Here is an 18,333-nt window from a genome sequence, read left to right on the forward strand (position 1 = left end):
ATAAGTGATGGTTCAACCATTCATGGACTCTGAATCGAAGTCCTTTTTTTCATTTTTCATTTTTTTTTTTTTGGCTTAGTAGATGTAATGGAAGCTTCCGTCCCGCGTATTACCTTGGGGCATGACTTGGTACGCCATACGTAATTGGAGGACAGGCATGAATCATGATACGATGATATCAGGACTGACTTTCAACGCCACAGAGCTTTGTCCGAGCTCCTTCACCTCTCTAAGTCAGGAAGTAACAAAATAATCAATAAATACCGTCGACGAAGACGGCATAGATTTGGTTGTGACTCAACGAATGAGCCATTTGGTTCATGAACCATGGGTGAACATTTGCAAGTAAGTAAAGCAAGAATGTAAAGCTTTCAGATGATTGCTGAGAAATACATTGTACCCATGGGCAACTGGAGACTATTGCATGGTAGCTTTGACTTTCAGGTGAGTAATGGTCGGACTGTAATGAGCTGTTAGACGAGGTAAAAGTTGGTAAGGAAATGAGGGGTGGAAATCAGCAAAGCCACTAAACGGCAGAAAAGATTACCAAGAGTCTAGAGAAAACGCACATCCCAGATTTTTTTTAGCAAGGAAAAAAAATTCCCACTGCGAAAGTCCCCACTCTCGCTTTCTTCTCCCTCTTTTCCCCTCTTCCACCGTCCTCTTCTTTTCCCTCTCTTCACCTTCCTCTGTGAAGCCCACTGCCTCCCTTTTTTTAGGAGCAACACACATAGGCCCTTCTGTCCTATAATACTCAGGTCGAGTTAGCCCTCGATCCTGATCCTCTGTGTGTCGTTTCTCTTTGTTTTTCCGTTTTACTATACAACCCCGCCTCTAAGGCTTTTCACGATAAAACACCGCCAAAATGGTTAAGTACGTATCTCACTTCCCAAGAGCGACATTCGTATGACGGATGCCGCCAGCTGTGAGTTGAATAGCCTGCTGACTATGACTGTTAAGCTTCACAATCGAGGAGGTTCGTTTTGCTGTCCCTATCAAGCTGTCTCCAGTCGCGCTGGATCCAAGACGTCAACGAAAGGCAGGAGAGAAGCAGCAAAGCTAACAACGCGTAGATCCGGGCCCTGATGGACAAGCCCAAGAACATCCGTAACATGTCCGTCATTGCTCACGGTAGGTCCACTGCCATTGCTCTATTGATAACGTACATAAGCGTGACGAGTATGTACTAATGCGCGAGCTCTTTGGCATGCAGTCGATCACGGAAAGTCCACTCTATCCGACTCCCTGGTTCAGCGTGCTGGTGTCATCGCCGCTGCCAAGGCTGGTGAGGCCCGGTTCATGGATACTCGTCAGGATGAGCAGGACCGTGGTATTACCATCAAGTCTACTGCTATCACCCTGTACTCCAAGTTCGATGACCCTGAGGATCTCAAGGAGATTGCTCAAGGCCACGATGGCAACGAGTTCCTGATCAACTTGATCGACTCTCCTGGTCACGTTGACTTCTCCGCTGAGGTCACTGCCGCTCTTCGTGTCACTGACGGTGCCCTGGTCGTCGTCGACTCTGTCTCCGGTTCCTGCGTCCAGACCGAGACTGTCCTGCGTCAGGCTCTGGGTGAGCGTATCAAGCCTGTTTTGATCATCAACAAGGTTGATCGTTCCATGCTTGAGCAACAGCTCGGTAAGGAGGATCTTTACCAAAACTTGTCCCGTATCATTGAGACCGTCAACGCCACCATTGCTACCTACGAAGACAGGGCTCTTGGTGAGACAAGAGTTGCCGCCGAAAAGGGTACCGTTGCTTTCGGTTCCGGTCTCCATGGTTGGGCTTTCACTGTCCGCCAGTTCGCCGTCAGGTACGCTAAGAAGTTCGGTGTTGACCGGAAGAAGATGCTTGAGCGTCTGTGGGGTGAAAACTACTTCAACCCCAAGACCAAGAAGTGGTCTACCAAGGGCACTGATGCTGACGGCAAGTCTCTCGAGCGTGCTTTCAACCAATTCTGCTTGGACCCCATCTACAAGATCTTCGATGCCGTCACCAACAACAAGAGAGACCAGATCAGCACTCTCGTCGAGAAGCTTGAGATCAAGCTTACTAGCGATGAGAAGGATCAGGAGGGCAAGCTGCTCCTTAAGACCATCATGCGCAAGTTCTTGCCTGCCGCCGATGCTATGTTGGAGATGATCTGTATCCACTTGCCTTCTCCCGTTACTGCCCAGAAGTACCGTGCCGAGACTCTGTACGAGGGTCCTCAGGATGACGAGTGCTTCAACGCCATCAAGGAGTGTAAGGCTGGTACCAAGGAGGACCCTGCTCCCCTGATGCTCTACGTCTCTAAGATGGTTCCCACTTCCGATAAGGGACGTTTCTATGCTTTCGGTCGTGTTTACTCCGGTATCGTCAGGTCCGGTCTCCAGGTCCGCATCCAGGGTCCCAACTACACCCCTGGCAAGAAGGACGACCTGTTCATCAAGAAGATTCAGCGTACTGTTCTGATGATGGGCGGTAAGACCGAAGCCATTGACGACGTTCCCTGCGGTAACATCGTTGGTCTGGTTGGTGTTGACCAGTTCTTGCTCAAGTCTGGTACCCTCACCACCTCTGAGACCGCTCACAACCTCAAGGTCATGAAGTTCTCCATCTCTCCGGTCGTGCAGCGTTCCGTTGAGGTCAAGAATGCTGCTGATCTTCCCAAGCTTGTCGAGGGTCTTAAGCGTCTGTCGAAGTCCGATCCTTGTGTCCTGACCATGATTAACGAGTCCGGAGAGCACGTCGTTGCTGGTGCCGGTGAGTTGCATCTTGAGATTTGCTTGAACGATCTCGAGAATGATCACGCCGGTGTTCCCCTCAAGATCTCCGACCCTGTTGTCTCTTACCGTGAGTCCGTCGCTGGCACGTCCAGCATGACTGCTCTCTCCAAGTCTCCCAACAAGCACAACCGTCTCTACGTCACCGCCGAGCCAATTGAGGAGGAGTGTGCTCTTGCCATTGAGGCCGGCAAGATCAGCCCCCGTGACGATTTCAAGACTCGTGCCCGTCTCATGGCTGATGAGTATGGATGGGATGTCACCGATGCCCGTAAGATCTGGACCTTCGGTCCTGACACCACTGGTGCCAACTTGCTAGTTGACCAGACCAAGGCCGTCCAGTACCTTAATGAAATCAAGGATTCCGTTGTCTCCGGTTTCCAGTGGGCGACTCGTGAAGGTCCTATTGCTGAGGAGCCCATGCGTGCTGTCCGCTTCAACATCCTTGATGTTACCCTTCACGCTGATGCTATCCACCGTGGTGGTGGTCAGATCATCCCCACTGCTCGTCGTGTTCTCTACGCCGCTCAACTGCTTGCTGACCCCAGTATCCTGGAGCCCATCTTCAACGTTGAAATCCAGGTTAACGAGCAGGCTATGGGTGGTATCTACGGTGTCCTTACCCGCCGTCGTGGTCACGTTTACTCCGAGGAGCAGAGACCCGGTACCCCTCTGTTCACTATCAAGGCCTACCTTCCCGTCAACGAATCCTTCGGTTTCCCCACTGACCTCCGTGCGGCCACTGGTGGCCAGGCCTTCCCCCAGTCCGTCTTCGATCACTGGGAGGTTCTTCCTGGTGGTTCTCCTCTTGACCCCGCCACTAAGCCTGGTCAGGTCGTTACTGAGATGCGTAAGCGCAAGGGTCTCAAGGAACAGGTTCCTGGATACGAGAACGTAAGTCCTCCTTTCTACCAACATTTCGCACCCAGGATGCTAACAGTTCTACACAGTACTATGACAAGCTGTAAACCCGTTGATTGCAAATCTATGTTTATGAGATCGACGAATGCAATACTATGTCCATGCTAGGGCCAACACCCAAAAATTCAAAATAAAGCGCCACAGCTGAATGTCGTATGTGGATTTTCGACCTTTAGAAGTAGAGTCCAGGAGTGCATCTGCTATGGCTTTTCATTATCTATTGTTACGTTAACGAATGCGAGGGTTTTTACATAGTTTACTTGGCTTTTCTGGTTGGATTCCATTGTAGTTCCACAGTTCAAATTTCTCCGCAACTGCCCTTGTAGCATCTTGTAGCCAGCAGTCTCGCACGTACGTGATGCGCATGGTCTGTACATTTAGTACAGCCAACATCAACCCAGCACAGTCTAACCTGTGCTGCCTCGCCATCATGGCGCTTGCAGACATGGCAGTATACATCACGTGATCGTTTCCGTCATCCGCGTCGCCTCGCGTTTCCCCGGCTTCTTCTGTTCGCAAAGCTCTTCTTATGTCCCCTCACTCTGACCTCTACATCATGGCCTGAGCATACCTTGTCCTGTTTGATCCATAAAACTCCATAGCCCGCTGCCTCTCACTTGCGCTTTCTGAATTGCCTTCCTTACCGGTACCATTTTTCATCTTCAGCCGGATTCGCTTCTCGGGCCTTCAATTATCCTTAGCTACTACGCAGGTCGGCGAAAGGCGACGACTATCGGGATAGAGTGTGGGGCTAACACCACATAGCTGTGTGGCATCATGAAGTTCTCAGAAAGTGACGCCGCTGAGGTGAAGACTTGGGTGGTGCGAAAACTGGAAGACATGTAAGATCCTTTTACAATCGCGCGAGCTCAGTCCGGCGAGGTTCCTTTGTTGTGCCCTTCTTCAATGCTTCATGAAGCTAATTTGCACGACTTTCGATGGCTATGGTAGATCTGATGCCGATGCCGATGTACTTGCAGACTATGTACTCGCGCTTATTAGAGCCGACGCTCCAGATGAAGAAATCCGGAAAGCGTCTGTGGAGGGATTGGAAGATTTCCTACGAGAGCGTTCGTAAAATTTGCTCGACTTTGTTTGAATACTTTTCTAACCAAGCCACCCTGAAATTTAGATACGGTGCCATTTGTCGACGAACTTTTCGCTACTTTTGCGCCGAAACAAACTGCTCCTCCCGCAAGCTCGCATCCGCTGAACCAGAAGCAGATTTCCAATGACACCAATGCGCTGGAACCAAGCTCTCAGCAACAAGCCCCCTTTAACCCCCCATCTGGCCCTTCGAGAGGTCCTTACGGGGCTCCTATGGGTAACACCCCTCAGTCACAGACGGACTTGTCAAGCTATGGACGCAAGCGTAGCTACCATGAAGGGTTCCAGGCAGATCAAGAGCGCGAAGAGGTTCCACATAACAGGAACTTCAAGACACCGCGACGCGGTCGGGGTGGCGGAAGAGGAGATTGGATGGGGCGCGATAGTCGTGTAGCCCCCGGCCAATACGCCCCCCCACCTGCGGGTGGATTTCCTGTGATGCCTCCAAACTTTCAGTCGTTTGATCAGAATGACCCGATGGCGGCGATGATAGCCCTCCAGAGTATGGGGTTTCCACAGATGCCCGGCATGCCTCCCATGCCCATGCCAGCTCCTGGTGGCGGCGCTGGTCAGCCACAGGATCCAATGGCGCCAAAGAGCTCAGAACGGTGTCCCTTTTGGGATACACAAGGCATATGCTATCTGGGCGCTGCCTGTCCGTATCAGCATGATACGCCTGGTATTCCGAAGGAAGATGGTAGGACAAACACCCCTACTCATTGCGGCTGGTGTTGCTAACGATATATTGCAGAATATGACCCGAAATCGTCCAATATTGTGGCAGACTTCCAGAGACGGAACACGGACAATCCACCTCGTGGCAGCGACAGAGGCCGAGGCCGCGGCCGTGGTGGGGACAGGGGCGGATTTGGAGGACGAGGACGTCGATCCGAGTACTCTGCGGCTGGTCCTAATGAAGATACTTCTATCACAACCATTGTTGTTGAGCAAATCCCGGATGACAAACTTGATGAGGCCTCAGTGAGGGAGTTCTTCTCTCAGTATGGCGACATTGTTGAGCTTTCTCTACAGCCTCACAAGAAACTTGCATTGATCACATATGATAGCCACACATCTGCCAAGCGCGCATGGTCTAGCCCCAAGGTGATTTTCGATAACCGATTCGTCAAGGTTTACTGGCATAAGGCGAAGGCAGATAAGAATAGTGATCATCGACCAGGGGCCAGTGAGGTTGAGCCGTTCAACCAGGAGGAGTTCGAGAGGCAGCAAGAAGCAGCGCAAAAGGCCTACGAGGAGAAGATGCAGAAGCGCAGGGAGACAGAGGAAGCCAAACAAGCACTAGAGAAGCAGCGCGAGGAACTCTTGAAGAAACAGCAGGAAGAGAAGGAAAGACTGATGCAAAAGCTTGGCGGGAACGATGTCAACAATGGTGCTGCGTCCTCAGACGGAGAGAACGGTCCCTCACCCCAAGAGAATGTCAGCGATCAAACGAAGCAGCTGCGCGCACAATTGGCAGCTCTCGAAGCCGAAGCCAAGACGCTTGGTATTGATCCCAATGGCGCTGATTCTGGTGCGCCCTCATATCGCGGCCGTGGCCGTGGATACCTGGGACGAGGCGGTTATGCGCCCCGTGGTCGTGGATACGATCCCAATTATCGTGGAGGATATCGTGGTCGTGGCGGAATGGCCCGTGGCCGGGGAGGTGTACTTCGTCTCGATAATCGACCCAGGAGAGTTGCCGTCTCAGGCGTTGAGTTGAACTCTGAGAAAGACGAAGCATTGAGGCAGTTCCTCATCGTGAGTATTTTTCTTTCCTTGTCTTGGCTTATCTATATCGAACTACAGCTGATGTCGTTAAATGTTAGGGCGTTGGTGAATATGAGTCCATTCAACCTAATCCGGAGCAATCGGATTCTGTGATAGTCGCATTCAAAGAGCGGTACCTTGCCGAGAAATTTATGTACGGACCATGGCAGATACCATCTGTCGGCGAAGTGCAGCTCACTTGGGTACCCAACCCTCCAATCAGTGTGGCGCCCACGACACCGGGCTCTGGATTGGATACCAAAACCGGATCCGATGAGGATACTGTGATGGAGCCCACGAGTACACCCCTCCCCCCTGATCCATCAGCCGGACGGAGAGATGGAAATCATGAAGTGGATTACGACGTGGCAGAGGATGACGATAGTTGGGGGTTACAGTAGACATGACACTTTCTTTCCCTGTATACTTAGATGGATATAACGACTCAGTGTCCTACATGGGAAAAGAACAAAAAAAAAAAAGTCCATGTTCCCGAATTCACTGAAGAGCCTTGTTTCCTCGTGTCTATCTGAAAAGTGATTGTGGATGCCCAGGCCACGTTATCATTAATCACCTGAGGTGGAGTGAGCTTTCTTAGTCCGTCCTCGGTAACTATTCACTAGACTTGTATATTTATATTGGATCTTCCCCCTCTACACAAATCCAACCCCCACCATATCCACCCAACTCTCAAGAAAACCAAAACCATGAGCCCCCAGCCCACCCCCTTTGAAGAAGGCGCCTTCCTCCCAGGCGGCCACAACACCGACCCTCCCCTCCCACCAAATGACCCAACAATCGGGACAAAACTAAACCACTCGATGCTCCGCATCCGAGACCCGCAACGCTCGCTCCACTTCTACATCAACCTCATGGGCATGCGCACCGTCTTCACCATGAACACCGGCCCCTTCACAATGTACTACCTCGGCTTCCCCTCCAGCGCCGAAGACCGGGCCGACCTGTCCGCGTGGGCGGCTAAGGTTTCCGACCCGCCGAATCTCACCCAAACGCTGGGGTTGCTGGAGCTGTTCCATATCCATGGGACGGAGAAGCCCGTGGAGGAGGGCGGTGTGGAGATGGCGAACGGGAACGCGCCGCCCAATCTGGGGTTCGGGCATCTGGGGTTCACGGTTCCCGATGTGAGGGCTACCGTCGAGAGATTGAGGGCCCAGGGCGTCAAGGTTGTTAAGGAGCTGGGGGTTACGACGAGAGAGAGTATACCGTTGAGTGAGTGGGAGGAAGGGAGGGGTGTTGGGGTCGGAGAGATTCATCCGAACTACAAGGTGTTCTTCGATCAGATTGCTTATGTGTCTGATCCGGTATGTTACTTCTTCTTCTCCTTCTTCTTGATTTGTTATATTTGGAATTGAGGGACTGTGATGGTAGGCTAACTGTGTGTGTAGGATGGATATATTATTGAGATTCTTCCGCAGAATTGGCAGTGAGCAGCAAGTGAGTGGGAGGGTGTTGATGCTTCGTACCGCTGTAAATATACGACCCTAGCTATATAGATATATCACGAATATGACCCCAAGGAATACTAGAGAATCATCAGAAAGCCTGCCATATTAACTTAGAATCATGACCGTACAAGCTCGGATGGTTGATTAACAAACTTGTGTCTCTTTTTTCTCTCCAGCTTGCCTCAGCTCCAAATGAAAGTGTAACCATCTGTAAATGATAGATACTCTGCAGTCTACACAACGGTGAAAATCTTGACATAATTGTAGATATTTGTTTATAAACGATGAGCATAATTGACGGCTTGGAGCATACTTCCTCGATATATGTACTGCATGAGCTGTATGCAGATCTTGCAGCTTCGGTATGCCAAGGAACAAGGGTAGGTGTATAGGTATCACCATCCCTAGCTTTTCTGGAGTAGTTGTTCTGGTGGGAAATACTAGCTCCCTTTTTTTTTTTTACCTGTTTACCTTGTCTTTACTATCCTAAACACTCAGTTTTTCACAATTTTTGTCTAATCCAACCAACCAAGTGCACTAGTCAGAGGTCTCGTGGAGATATATACTATACTGTACGCGCCCTATTATTGCTTTGTGGCAAAGTGAATTATAAAATAGGATATTGTTGTCACCACATGTATACACAAGAGGTACATACTTCCTCCACGCCAACCATGAAGATATACTATTATATACTATTTTACTTATAGACGAAGGACCTGATTTTGAGATTTCAATGTAGGAGAAAAGTCCATAGAGGCTTGGATCTGAGATCGGCGTTGGTAATACCAACACGAAAAAGGTTTAGATGTTTTACTTTAATCCTTCCCATATGGTCCTTTGAACCTATTGAATAACTGGAACCATGACTAACTCTGGCCGTCGTATAAGTGCCCGAGGCTCATCATTCACAGCCACCCTGGTGATATCTCCACGGGCTCAATTTGAGGTTTGCCGAATACGAGCTTTCCCAACAAGCTTCCCGTGACGTCAAGCCCTCCAATGCATATTTCCCTTACATATACGGAGCTTTTGACAAACCATGGATAGCTGCAGATCAAGACCCGGTCCAATGGTTAGGGATCTGACTTATCCAGCGACCTGCCCAGATTAGGAAAACACTGCCCCGGGCCCGATGTGCTGTCCCGAACATAGAGTTAAGCAAGCGAATACGACTGCATAGCCATGTATCTGGCAACGTAGGGTGTCGTGCCGGGGCAAGAATGAGATGTTGTATGCTTTATTCTGGATGTTAATCGAAGTTATAAATAAGGTATCTGTGTCGCGTTCATGGAAGTAGAATTCTCTAGGACAATTCAAATCTGCTTTCTCTTTACACGGCACATCACTAGATTGAACCTGCATCATGAAGTCATTGATTTGGGCACTGCCTTTTATTCCGCTGGCATATGGCAATACCAACTCCTCGTCATGTCGTTGCCAACCGCACCAGAGCTGCTGGCCCTCTGAACAAGAATGGAACTCTCTCAACAGTACCATCAACGGAAACCTAGTGGCCGTACGACCTATCGCAGCTGTCTGCCATGGAGGTGACCGGAATAGTTCAGCATGTAAGGAAGTCACGGCGTCCTGGACGAACTCGACCTGGCGAGCGGCGCAGCCCGGTGCCGTACAATGGGAAAACTGGGAGTCCTGGCCGGAGCATAATCAGACTTGCTACATCGAGAGTCCACGAAACACACCATGTGGACAGGGCCAGATCTCCCTCTATTCGACACTCTCCAAATCAGCATTTGATATCCAGGAGACGGTGAAGTTCGCAAAGCAACATAACCTTCGTCTCGTGGTCAAGAACTCAGGGCATGATTTCCTGGGCCGTGCTTCCGCTCCAGGGTCACTGCAGATCCTTACCAATGGGATGAAGGATATCAAGATTGTGGACAAGTTCACCCCTGCTGGTGCACAAAAGGGTAAAGACAAAGGCCCTGCAGTTACAATAGCCGCCGGTGTCAGTCTGCAGGAGTTGTACGCTGCTGTTGCCGCGAGGAATAGAACCGTTGTTGCCGGATCTTCTCACACGGTTGGTGCTGCAGGGGGGTATATTCAGGGTGGTGGACATTCTACCCTGGGACCATGGAAGGGGATGGCTTCGGATAATGCCCTGGAGTTCACCATTGTGACTGCTAATGTAAGTGACAACAACACATCCCTGCTCAAGAAGGTCCATACTGATATTACCACTATAGGGAGAAATAGTTGTGGCAAATGATTACCAGAACAAAGACCTATTCTGGGCTCTTCGAGGCGGGGGTGGGGGTACCTTTGGGGTCGTTGTAAGCGTCACAGTACGCACATTCGACGACGCACCCCTTATTCTAACCAACCTCAACATCACAACTTCAGTGGGGAACCCTCAGTACTGGGATGCCGTGACAGCCTTCCACGCATCTCTGCCAAGGATAAACGACGCCAAAGGCGCCGGATATTACTGGATGGTTCCAGATATTAAAATAACAGAGAACACTAGCGTCTCAACATTAACCCAAATGTTCATCTTCCCCAATCAAACAGACACGGCACAGATTGACCGTCTGTACGCCCCTCTTATTTCGAGATTGAACGGTACTGCTGGTGTATACACCCAGTACGCCTCCTACCTAATCCCGAGCGTCGGCTTCGTCTTTTCCAATATTTTCCTCACTGGCAACTCCGACCAAACAGGTGGCGTGAGCGTTTTAGGCTCAAGGCTCTTCTCTAGGGACCTTTTGTCATCCAATAATGGCTCCAGAAAACTAACCTCCGCGCTGCGCTCCATCCGCATCGACCCCGGTTCAGCCATTCTCGGCCATCTCGTAGCTGGCGGCGCCGTAGCAGATAACGCAGGCAAGGTAGACAGTGCGCTGAACCCTGCGTGGAGGAAAGCAATCACTCACATTGTTATATCCCGGGGCTGGGAACCAAACGCCACTTTGACTGAGCAGGAGGCCGTGAAAAAGAACCTTACTGATGTGGAAGTGCCGATCCTGAGATCTGTTGAAGGAGCCGATAAGATGGGCGCTTATTTAAACGAGGCGAATCCATATGAGTCGGAGTTCCAGAGTTCGTTCTGGGGAGAGAATTATCAGCGTCTGTTGGAGGTCAAGAAGAAATGGGATCCTGAGACCCTGTTTGTTGTAAGGAGAGGTGTTGGAAGTGAGGAGTGGGATGAATGGGGACTTTGTCGGGTTGGGAAGTAGATGTGTACCTCTCTGGGTGTCATGTGTTGAGAGCTATTCTGGGTTTCTGCTTTTGCTTTTGCTTTTTCTCTTCTCAAATTTCTCTCTCTCTCTCTCTCTCTCTCTCTTATATTGCATCTATACTGTTGATTGAGCTGTTAGAGAAGACAATCTCGTTAAGATATTTTATTATGTTCTGGTTGAACAGATTCCCCTCTATTCGCTGGGTTACAGGGGGTATCTAATGAACACCAGTAGCAGGATGATAACAAGAGACACTGCGGAACCTATCAGTCAGGCCCGGTTTACAGTAACCACTGTATTCATAAAGCCTATGTAGTCATGCCTAGCTGCTGCCGCTTCCTAATGATGCTTTTGAAAGCTGAAATAAACGACAAGATTCCCCGAGACCCGGTGCATAAGGCAAATAGCCACAAGGCACTACCAGTCCATGCATGCGCCATGTTGATGTCGAAGAATACCCAAACAATGCGCTATGCATCATTCACCTTTGAGCGTCGAGTGTGCAAAAGTAGTGGCGGGTAATTAAACGTCGCTGAGAGGATCAAGAACTAGAAAGTCAAAAGTATAGGTAGTCATGATCGAAACGGAGGGTTACGTCCCTGAGAACCGCCGCTTGGCGTTGAGCGAGTGCTGATGCTATTTGAGTGGCCGGAGGGGTAATTCTTTTCATCCTCGCTATCGCTGTCCATTTGATCTAATAAGCGATCGATTTCATCACCGGCTTGAGCTTCTAATCCCACGCCTGAGTCACGATATACAGGACGACGCTGAGCCGGGTCTACAAGCATGTGCGTGTCTTGACTCCCAGGTGCGCTGTATTTAGTCTGCGTAGATGTAATGCTGCTATGTGTATGATTTGGCTGACTTCGGGATGGCTGTGAATTGGAGCAGTACCCCGAGGGTCCCGGACTGGACATGAAGAGTAGCGTCTCTATCGCATCTTGTTCCATGGACGAGTTTTGTGAATGGCTTTGCTGACTGGATAGGCCGTCGTGAGGCAATGGACGGAGAGGAGGTGTCTCAGGAACTAATACCGTCTCTGAGCTAGAGTTTCGTTTGATTGTACTGACACTTTGCTGAGAATGATGCCGTCGATGGCGAGGGTAAGGGAAATTCTGTGTCTGACTAGTGGGATCATTTGGGTTCGGGCGCCTGCGCCTACTGCTGTCACTTCTTGGAATGATATCTGCAGGTGGTGCGAGTCTCGCAAATCTGGGTAGTGAAGAAAGTGGGGTGTGTGATTTTCGGGGATCACTCTTCAAAGATGGTGCAGAGTCTTCCGATCTGGCTGTCGGGGACAATCGCATAGGATCGTTGAATGTGTGGAAAGGAGATTTTGGTACTGTATCTGGCACAGACATAGAAGTAATTGCGCCAGGAGAGCTGGGCTCCACTACGCCTCCTCCCCGCCCTATCCTTTCGAACGGGTCGGCAGCGGGAGTTGAAGATGAACGGTCACCGTGAAGCAAACCCAACGATAACTTGTTCTGAGAGCCCTGTGACCGTCGGCTTGCCTCGATCTTAGCAGCAGCGTAAGACAGACGTGTGCGAAGGTGCACAGACAACTGCATTGGTGTCAGCAATACAGTTCAGAAAAGACGACCTACGGAGTCTCGTTACCGCTGCAATTCTATTTCCATGCGTAGCTGAGCTATTGCTTTTAGACCGACGTCTCTCGGTAATGGTTCCACTTGAACTATAATGTTGATCTTCCACCGATGGTTTGATAAAGCCAGTTGCAGTTCTCTTGTGACCCGCAGCTATCCCAGACGGGCTTGGGGGTTCTGGAGCTGCTGTGGAACTATTGTTGTGCACACTGGAAACCGAACGTTTGGATTCAACTTGCTTCCTCTCTGATGTATCGCCTATGGTTATTTGGGTATATCTAGGTCGCATTTGTGATCTATCTGGGGAAGAGCGAGACCGGGTAGTCGGATACCTTGCACCCGATGATTCTTGGGAGTGGGAAAGGACGCCTGTTGGCGAGGCTGGATTGGTAGCTCGGCTAGAAGCTGCAAGAAGTGTATATTCTGATGCGGGCTCGATCACTGTACTCGCAGGAGCAATTGAAGACTGCGACTCTGAAGGGTGACTGCCATGCCCTGAATTGGTCGAATCCAAGCGGTCAATCGTGGGAGCATATGGGGCAGGCTGCTTGGGATCACACTGCAGCGAAGAAGGCTGCGCATGTTGCACGTGTTGGCGCCCATGTAAATGCGGCAATCCGCTCATCCTGACTGAGGGGCAGCGAATCGCGCAGGACGCGGCCCTGTAGACTGGGACCTTGGGGGTTCAGTCCACGACAACCGACGAGATACAGACGTTAGAATGCCGACAAATGGAAGGTCCCGCAATTGGACAAAGATAATCAATCGCCCAGATGTCCTTGACCCATAGAGGTGATCTTCAATTCCAAGCGCCGAACAATCTAATCTCCGCCCGGGTCAAGGGTGTTGGCGCGGGAACGTGCAATGCGGAGCTATCAACCCTATTCCTGACACACCGTTCACAGAGCAATCGCGCTGCGCAAATGGCCTCAATTGGGATTGAATTCCACACTCTGCTTGGCTGCAAGGGATGTTTATCTAGAGTCCCGTCTTTTGAACGCAAGGAGTGGCTTGTAGTGAAGGATTAACCGGGACAAGCACGCTTCGTCCCCACACGTAACTTAGTTCCGACACTTGGTTGATTGAAGTGAGGAGACACGGGTGAGGATTGGAACTGAAGCCAGTAGCACATGGAGCATACCTGCTGAATGATCTTCGGGCTGTCAAGTCAAGTAGTATTTGTTTAACCTTCGAGTGGCCAACTCTATTCCAGTCGACGCGTTCCGCGGCGCGGTCACGTGGGTGGTTCCGCCTGCATGCTTAGGCAAGTAGTATCGTATCAACAACCGCACGTAAGCAACATGACAGCGGAAGGAAAAAGAGGCAACTCAACAACAGATGACACAAAAAAGACCCAACCCTGAAGAATAAAAAACACATTCTATTCCTTGGTATATATCATCGAGATATAATTAAACGCCATCCACCATGCAGCATATCAATAGATACATATGGGCATTATCCCAGAAAACGGACTTTTACCAACCAATATACATGCAACGATAAAAAACTGTCCAGACGTTCAAGATCACTTGCGCTTCTTGCCTCCACCTCCTCCATCTTCGTCTGTATTCTTTCGTTTCTTGCCCTCTCGCCGCCAGTAATCGTCGCGCTCCCGTTTCTCCCGGGCTTCCTTCTTCTCCAAACTGTCGGCGACCTTGGCGCGATAGACCTGTCTCCGCTCTTCCTGCTTCGCTGCGCGTCGAGCTTGCTTGTCGTTCCGCATGGTGGTCAGCTTCTGCATAAGATCTCGTGCCTTCTTCTCCTCTCCCCCAAGGACAACAGCCCGCTTTTGCATATAGGTCTGGTCTTTGCGCGATTTCATCTTGGTGATCTGGGATTTGAATGGAAGGTCTTTAGCCAGCTGTCGTGGGACGCGGAGGGGATTGAAATGACGCTCCTGTCGTTCAATGGGACGATAGGCAGAGTCCTTCTGCAGGGGCGTTGGGATACCCTTCTCACGGCGGACTTCGCCGGTGAGACGCATTCCCTGCCACCCACTATCGCCTGCATTGTCTTCTTCCAGGTCAAGCAAGTTTGTTACCGGGTTGTAGAATCGATGAGGTTTGATAGGATACCACGCGCGTAAAAAGACAATGTCACTCATAAGAATCTTATCTTCAAATGTCGCACGGAAGCAACCTTCGGGCTTGCTCAACGCTCTCTTGACTTGACCTCGAATGCCAGATACAGTTCGAATCGCGGTACCCTCAAACTTAGCGATTTCAAGGGAAGAGTTGAACATATCCTTGATGAAGGCCGTGTTTTTGAAGATCTTGTAAGGTGTACCAGTCAACTTGAGCTTCTTTACAATATCCGTATGTTCATCCACGCTCAGTACTACTCCGGTTGCCGCAATTCGGAAACCTGGGGCCTTGTTGGAGAAAGATTGCATGCAACAGAAACCGGTGTTTGGTGCAACGAGTGGTCCATAGAAGGTGGCAAAGCAATGCATGTGTTCTGGGGTGTATTTAAGCATGCGGTTACGCGTCCGATTGTCGGATGTGCTGTACATTGGTAGGGTCTGGAAACGGCGCCACCCGAGAGAGAAGATCAAGGGATCGTTACTCTTCAAAATCTTCTTGTGCCAACGGTGTCTCTTGATCCGAATCTGCACATATCCAAATCGGTCTTCAGTGGGTGCCAGTCCACCGACAATGACAGGGAAGCGAGGATTGAATTTGGTCGCAAATTCGCAAGGTACATTTTCCAGAACGATACGGGCGTAGGTTCCGGCCTTGAAACCTTCAGCTCTAGCCCTTGAGGCTGGGTCCAATGTATCAAATTCGGCCCGGTTGATGTCTAGCTGTTTCTGCAGCTTCGCTTTCTGTGCATCGTACCATTCATCTTCACCGAACTCTTCATCGCCTCCACCGTCCTGTCGTGAGTTATCCTTGGAGTTGGCGAATCCCTCACGGTCTTCCTCTTCAAAGCGCAATCTCAGCTCCTCCTTCTTCTTGGCGTTTCGTTCGCGCTCTGCTTCGAGATCCACGGATCCCTCGTTGCCTGAACCCTCATCCTGCTCCTCCTTCTCGTCCGAGATGCCATTGAACACCTCACCAGTCTCTAGGTCCTCGAAATCTCCATCTCCTTCATCATCTTCGTCGAAGGCATCATCAACATCCGAATCATCGGCATCACCATCGCCAGACAACCTAGCAGTGGCGAATCGGTTCCGTAGAGATTCAATCATCTCTTCATCCCGCCATTTCCGCTCTAACTCTTCGTAGTCGAACTCGGGGACGGCACGATATTCCGACTGCTCTTCCTTTTCGTTGTTGGTCTTCTTGAAGAAATCGTCGGCATCCTCTTCGATATCCTCGTCGGCATCCTCCTCTTCATCCTTGCCGGACCATCTCCGAATCACGTCAAGAGGAGTGATAGATTCGTCGTACATCATGCGAGACAGGTCCGCAACACGATATTTTGGTCTTTTGGCATGGAGCGCCTTGGCATTGTCGAGCATTCTCTCTTTCCACCGAACAGCACCATCCTCATCCTCATCCTCTCCATCAAGATCTTCGTCGTCGTCAGTTTCCAGTTCCTGGTCTTCAACAGACGAAATGGATCCGAGATCAGAATCACTGTCGGCGAATGCGATGTCACCTTCGTCATGGCGGCTTTTGCCCTCCTGTTTCTCTCTAAACCTTGCTTCGAAGTCGGGAGGTGCGGACACGTCAATGTTCTCTTCGTCACTGTCGCCCTCCAGTTCCTCATCATCGTCATCCTCGGCGCTTTCGAAACCTTCATCTTCCTCTGCCTGACCTCCTTCTCCATCCATAAACCTCGCATGTCTCCTGTGCTTCCTTCCTGCGCCCTCATCCTCATCGTCCGCCTTCTCTATAGCCTCACCACCTCGGAACAGACGGACACCTCCATCGGCTTCACCAAGGAGTTTGCGTTCACCCTGAAGACCAACAACGAGCTGTTCACCAAGGCCACGATCTTCATCTTCAGACTCATCATCCCCTTTGTTAAAATTGGCAGTCTTGACGTCAATATACACAGCATCTTTATCGACCAAAACACCGCCAACGTCAGACATAGGGGCGAAGAGTAACTTTTGCTTTTCCCCCAGCCTGCGTTTGCTTGCCTTGCCCGAGACTTTCGCCATTTGTTGATCCATAAAGGGGGTTGGGCATGGGTCTGGAAGTGACTCAATGCCAGAGACAGTTAAATCGCCCACTCCAGGTACATGAACTCGCGCTCCTTGAGCTGAAAAGTTTGTACCTCGTAGATAACCGTAGAGAGCCACTGTCCGGTCGCATTTCGGATTCTCTTCGATCTGAGTAGGTGGCGTAATATCCAGAAAGCGATCTGCAAGCGCATAAGGGTGTGAATTGCGCCATACCAACGGTCTAGGGTTTTTCATGACCGACAGGAAACGGGAGAGGTTGTGTATTTCGCGATCAGGATACCGGCCGTTGACGACACCAGAAAGGTAGAAGAGTTTAGCACCATTATAAAGCTCGCTCCAAAAGCGATGCTTCAAGCGCTTCTTTGCCATTCGAAGGGTGCTCTGCTTTTTGAAAAGGTCCAAATGGGTTAAGATACCGAACACATTTCCTGGCATACCACTGGAAGACAAGACGTTCAGGAACTCCATAGTCTCCATCTCGAATCCATAGTTGCCGTCAATCATCAGAAGCACAATATCGGCGATTTTCGCGACATCGACCATACTGGCAAGGGAGTCGGAGGGGCATTCGAGGAAAGTGAGCCGGCGCCGTTTGGATGTCACCACAGTCAAGGGTCCTTTGGGGGTGCTGAGTGTTTGTTTCGTGTAGCGACGGATCAAGGATTTAACGAGAGTCGTTTTCCCTACCTAATCGAACCAATTGCTGTCAGGTACTTTCCCATTCTCCGTATGTCCATCTAGAAAACTTACACCCGGTGGTCCAACAATTGCAACGACGAGGGGAGGTGCCTCTTCAGGCACACGATCCACCAGCGGAACATGAAGCCTCTTTTCTTTAATCTACATCGAGTGCCGTTAGTCCCTGGAACTCTCGAAAGTCGGAGTTTGGCTCATACATCATGCGACCGCGCGCCAGCTTTATTTCCTTTTCCAGGATTCGAGAATGCGAAGGCTTTTGGATTCGGGCCTAAATCGCGATCTCCATATCAGTAAATGTATCCCACCGGAGGGACATCAAAATGCATAGATCACCGCAATCAGATCCTATACAGAGTGCATACCATCATGTTTCTTTTTCTCCTTCGAGGGTCGATGGACCCTGTTCGCCTGGTTCTCCATTGTCGAGAAACAAGGTCAGTGACCTCTGAGAAAAAAAATCTTTTTCTCTTTCGACGACAGAACTCGTAGCAGAGTCAAGCAATCCGCAAGCTGCTTTAGGTAGCTTGGTCCAAAATTATTATTTCCATTTTCTTTTCTCGGGACGGAATTTTGCAAGCGCCGATATCTTCCCGCTAGGAAAAGTTTCTTATTGTCGACACCTTACTGCCTGAGGTACTTAAGTTTCTGATAAGAATGGT

General features: G+C 50.3%; 5 protein-coding genes across 5 annotated transcripts; 3 read left to right on the top strand and 2 right to left on the bottom strand.

Annotated features, from left to right (window-relative positions):
- Positions 1-327: 327 nt before the first annotated feature.
- On the top strand, positions 328-3,737 carry ABOM_006097 (elongation factor 2; the record flags this gene model as incomplete). Its single annotated transcript, XM_022533226.1, has 4 exons — positions 328-345; positions 1,074-1,131; positions 1,214-3,663; positions 3,720-3,737. 4 exons carry the CDS (start codon positions 328-330, stop codon positions 3,735-3,737), a joined length of 2,544 nt encoding a protein of 847 aa, XP_022388623.1.
- An 866-nt stretch (positions 3,738-4,603) lies between these two features.
- ABOM_006098 (CCCH zinc finger and RRM domain protein) lies at positions 4,604-8,012 on the top strand (the record flags this gene model as incomplete). The annotated part of the gene is made up of 6 exons (XM_022533227.1): positions 4,604-4,760; positions 4,823-5,494; positions 5,549-6,555; positions 6,624-6,864; positions 7,402-7,886; positions 7,971-8,012. 6 exons carry the CDS (start codon positions 4,604-4,606, stop codon positions 8,010-8,012), a joined length of 2,604 nt encoding a protein of 867 aa, XP_022388626.1.
- A 1,384-nt stretch (positions 8,013-9,396) lies between these two features.
- Positions 9,397-11,227, top strand: ABOM_006099 (FAD-dependent oxidoreductase; the record flags this gene model as incomplete). Its single annotated transcript, XM_022533228.1, has 2 exons — positions 9,397-10,179; positions 10,238-11,227. 2 exons carry the CDS (start codon positions 9,397-9,399, stop codon positions 11,225-11,227), a joined length of 1,773 nt encoding a protein of 590 aa, XP_022388627.1.
- Positions 11,228-11,802: 575 nt separating this feature from the next.
- Positions 11,803-13,462, bottom strand: ABOM_006100 (uncharacterized protein; the record flags this gene model as incomplete). The annotated part of the gene is made up of 2 exons (XM_022533229.1): positions 11,803-12,795; positions 12,851-13,462. 2 exons carry the CDS (start codon positions 13,460-13,462, stop codon positions 11,803-11,805), a joined length of 1,605 nt encoding a protein of 534 aa, XP_022388613.1.
- Positions 13,463-14,365: 903 nt separating this feature from the next.
- Positions 14,366-18,094, bottom strand: ABOM_006101 (GTPase BMS1; the record flags this gene model as incomplete). The annotated part of the gene is made up of 4 exons (XM_022533230.1): positions 14,366-17,662; positions 17,726-17,815; positions 17,872-17,942; positions 18,037-18,094. 4 exons carry the CDS (start codon positions 18,092-18,094, stop codon positions 14,366-14,368), a joined length of 3,516 nt encoding a protein of 1,171 aa, XP_022388614.1.
- Between the last annotated feature and the right edge of the window lie 239 nt (positions 18,095-18,333).

Source organism: Aspergillus bombycis (assembly GCF_001792695.1).
Source record: "Aspergillus bombycis strain NRRL26010 chromosome Unknown contig00049, whole genome shotgun sequence".
Taxonomy (NCBI): domain Eukaryota; kingdom Fungi; phylum Ascomycota; class Eurotiomycetes; order Eurotiales; family Aspergillaceae; genus Aspergillus; species Aspergillus bombycis.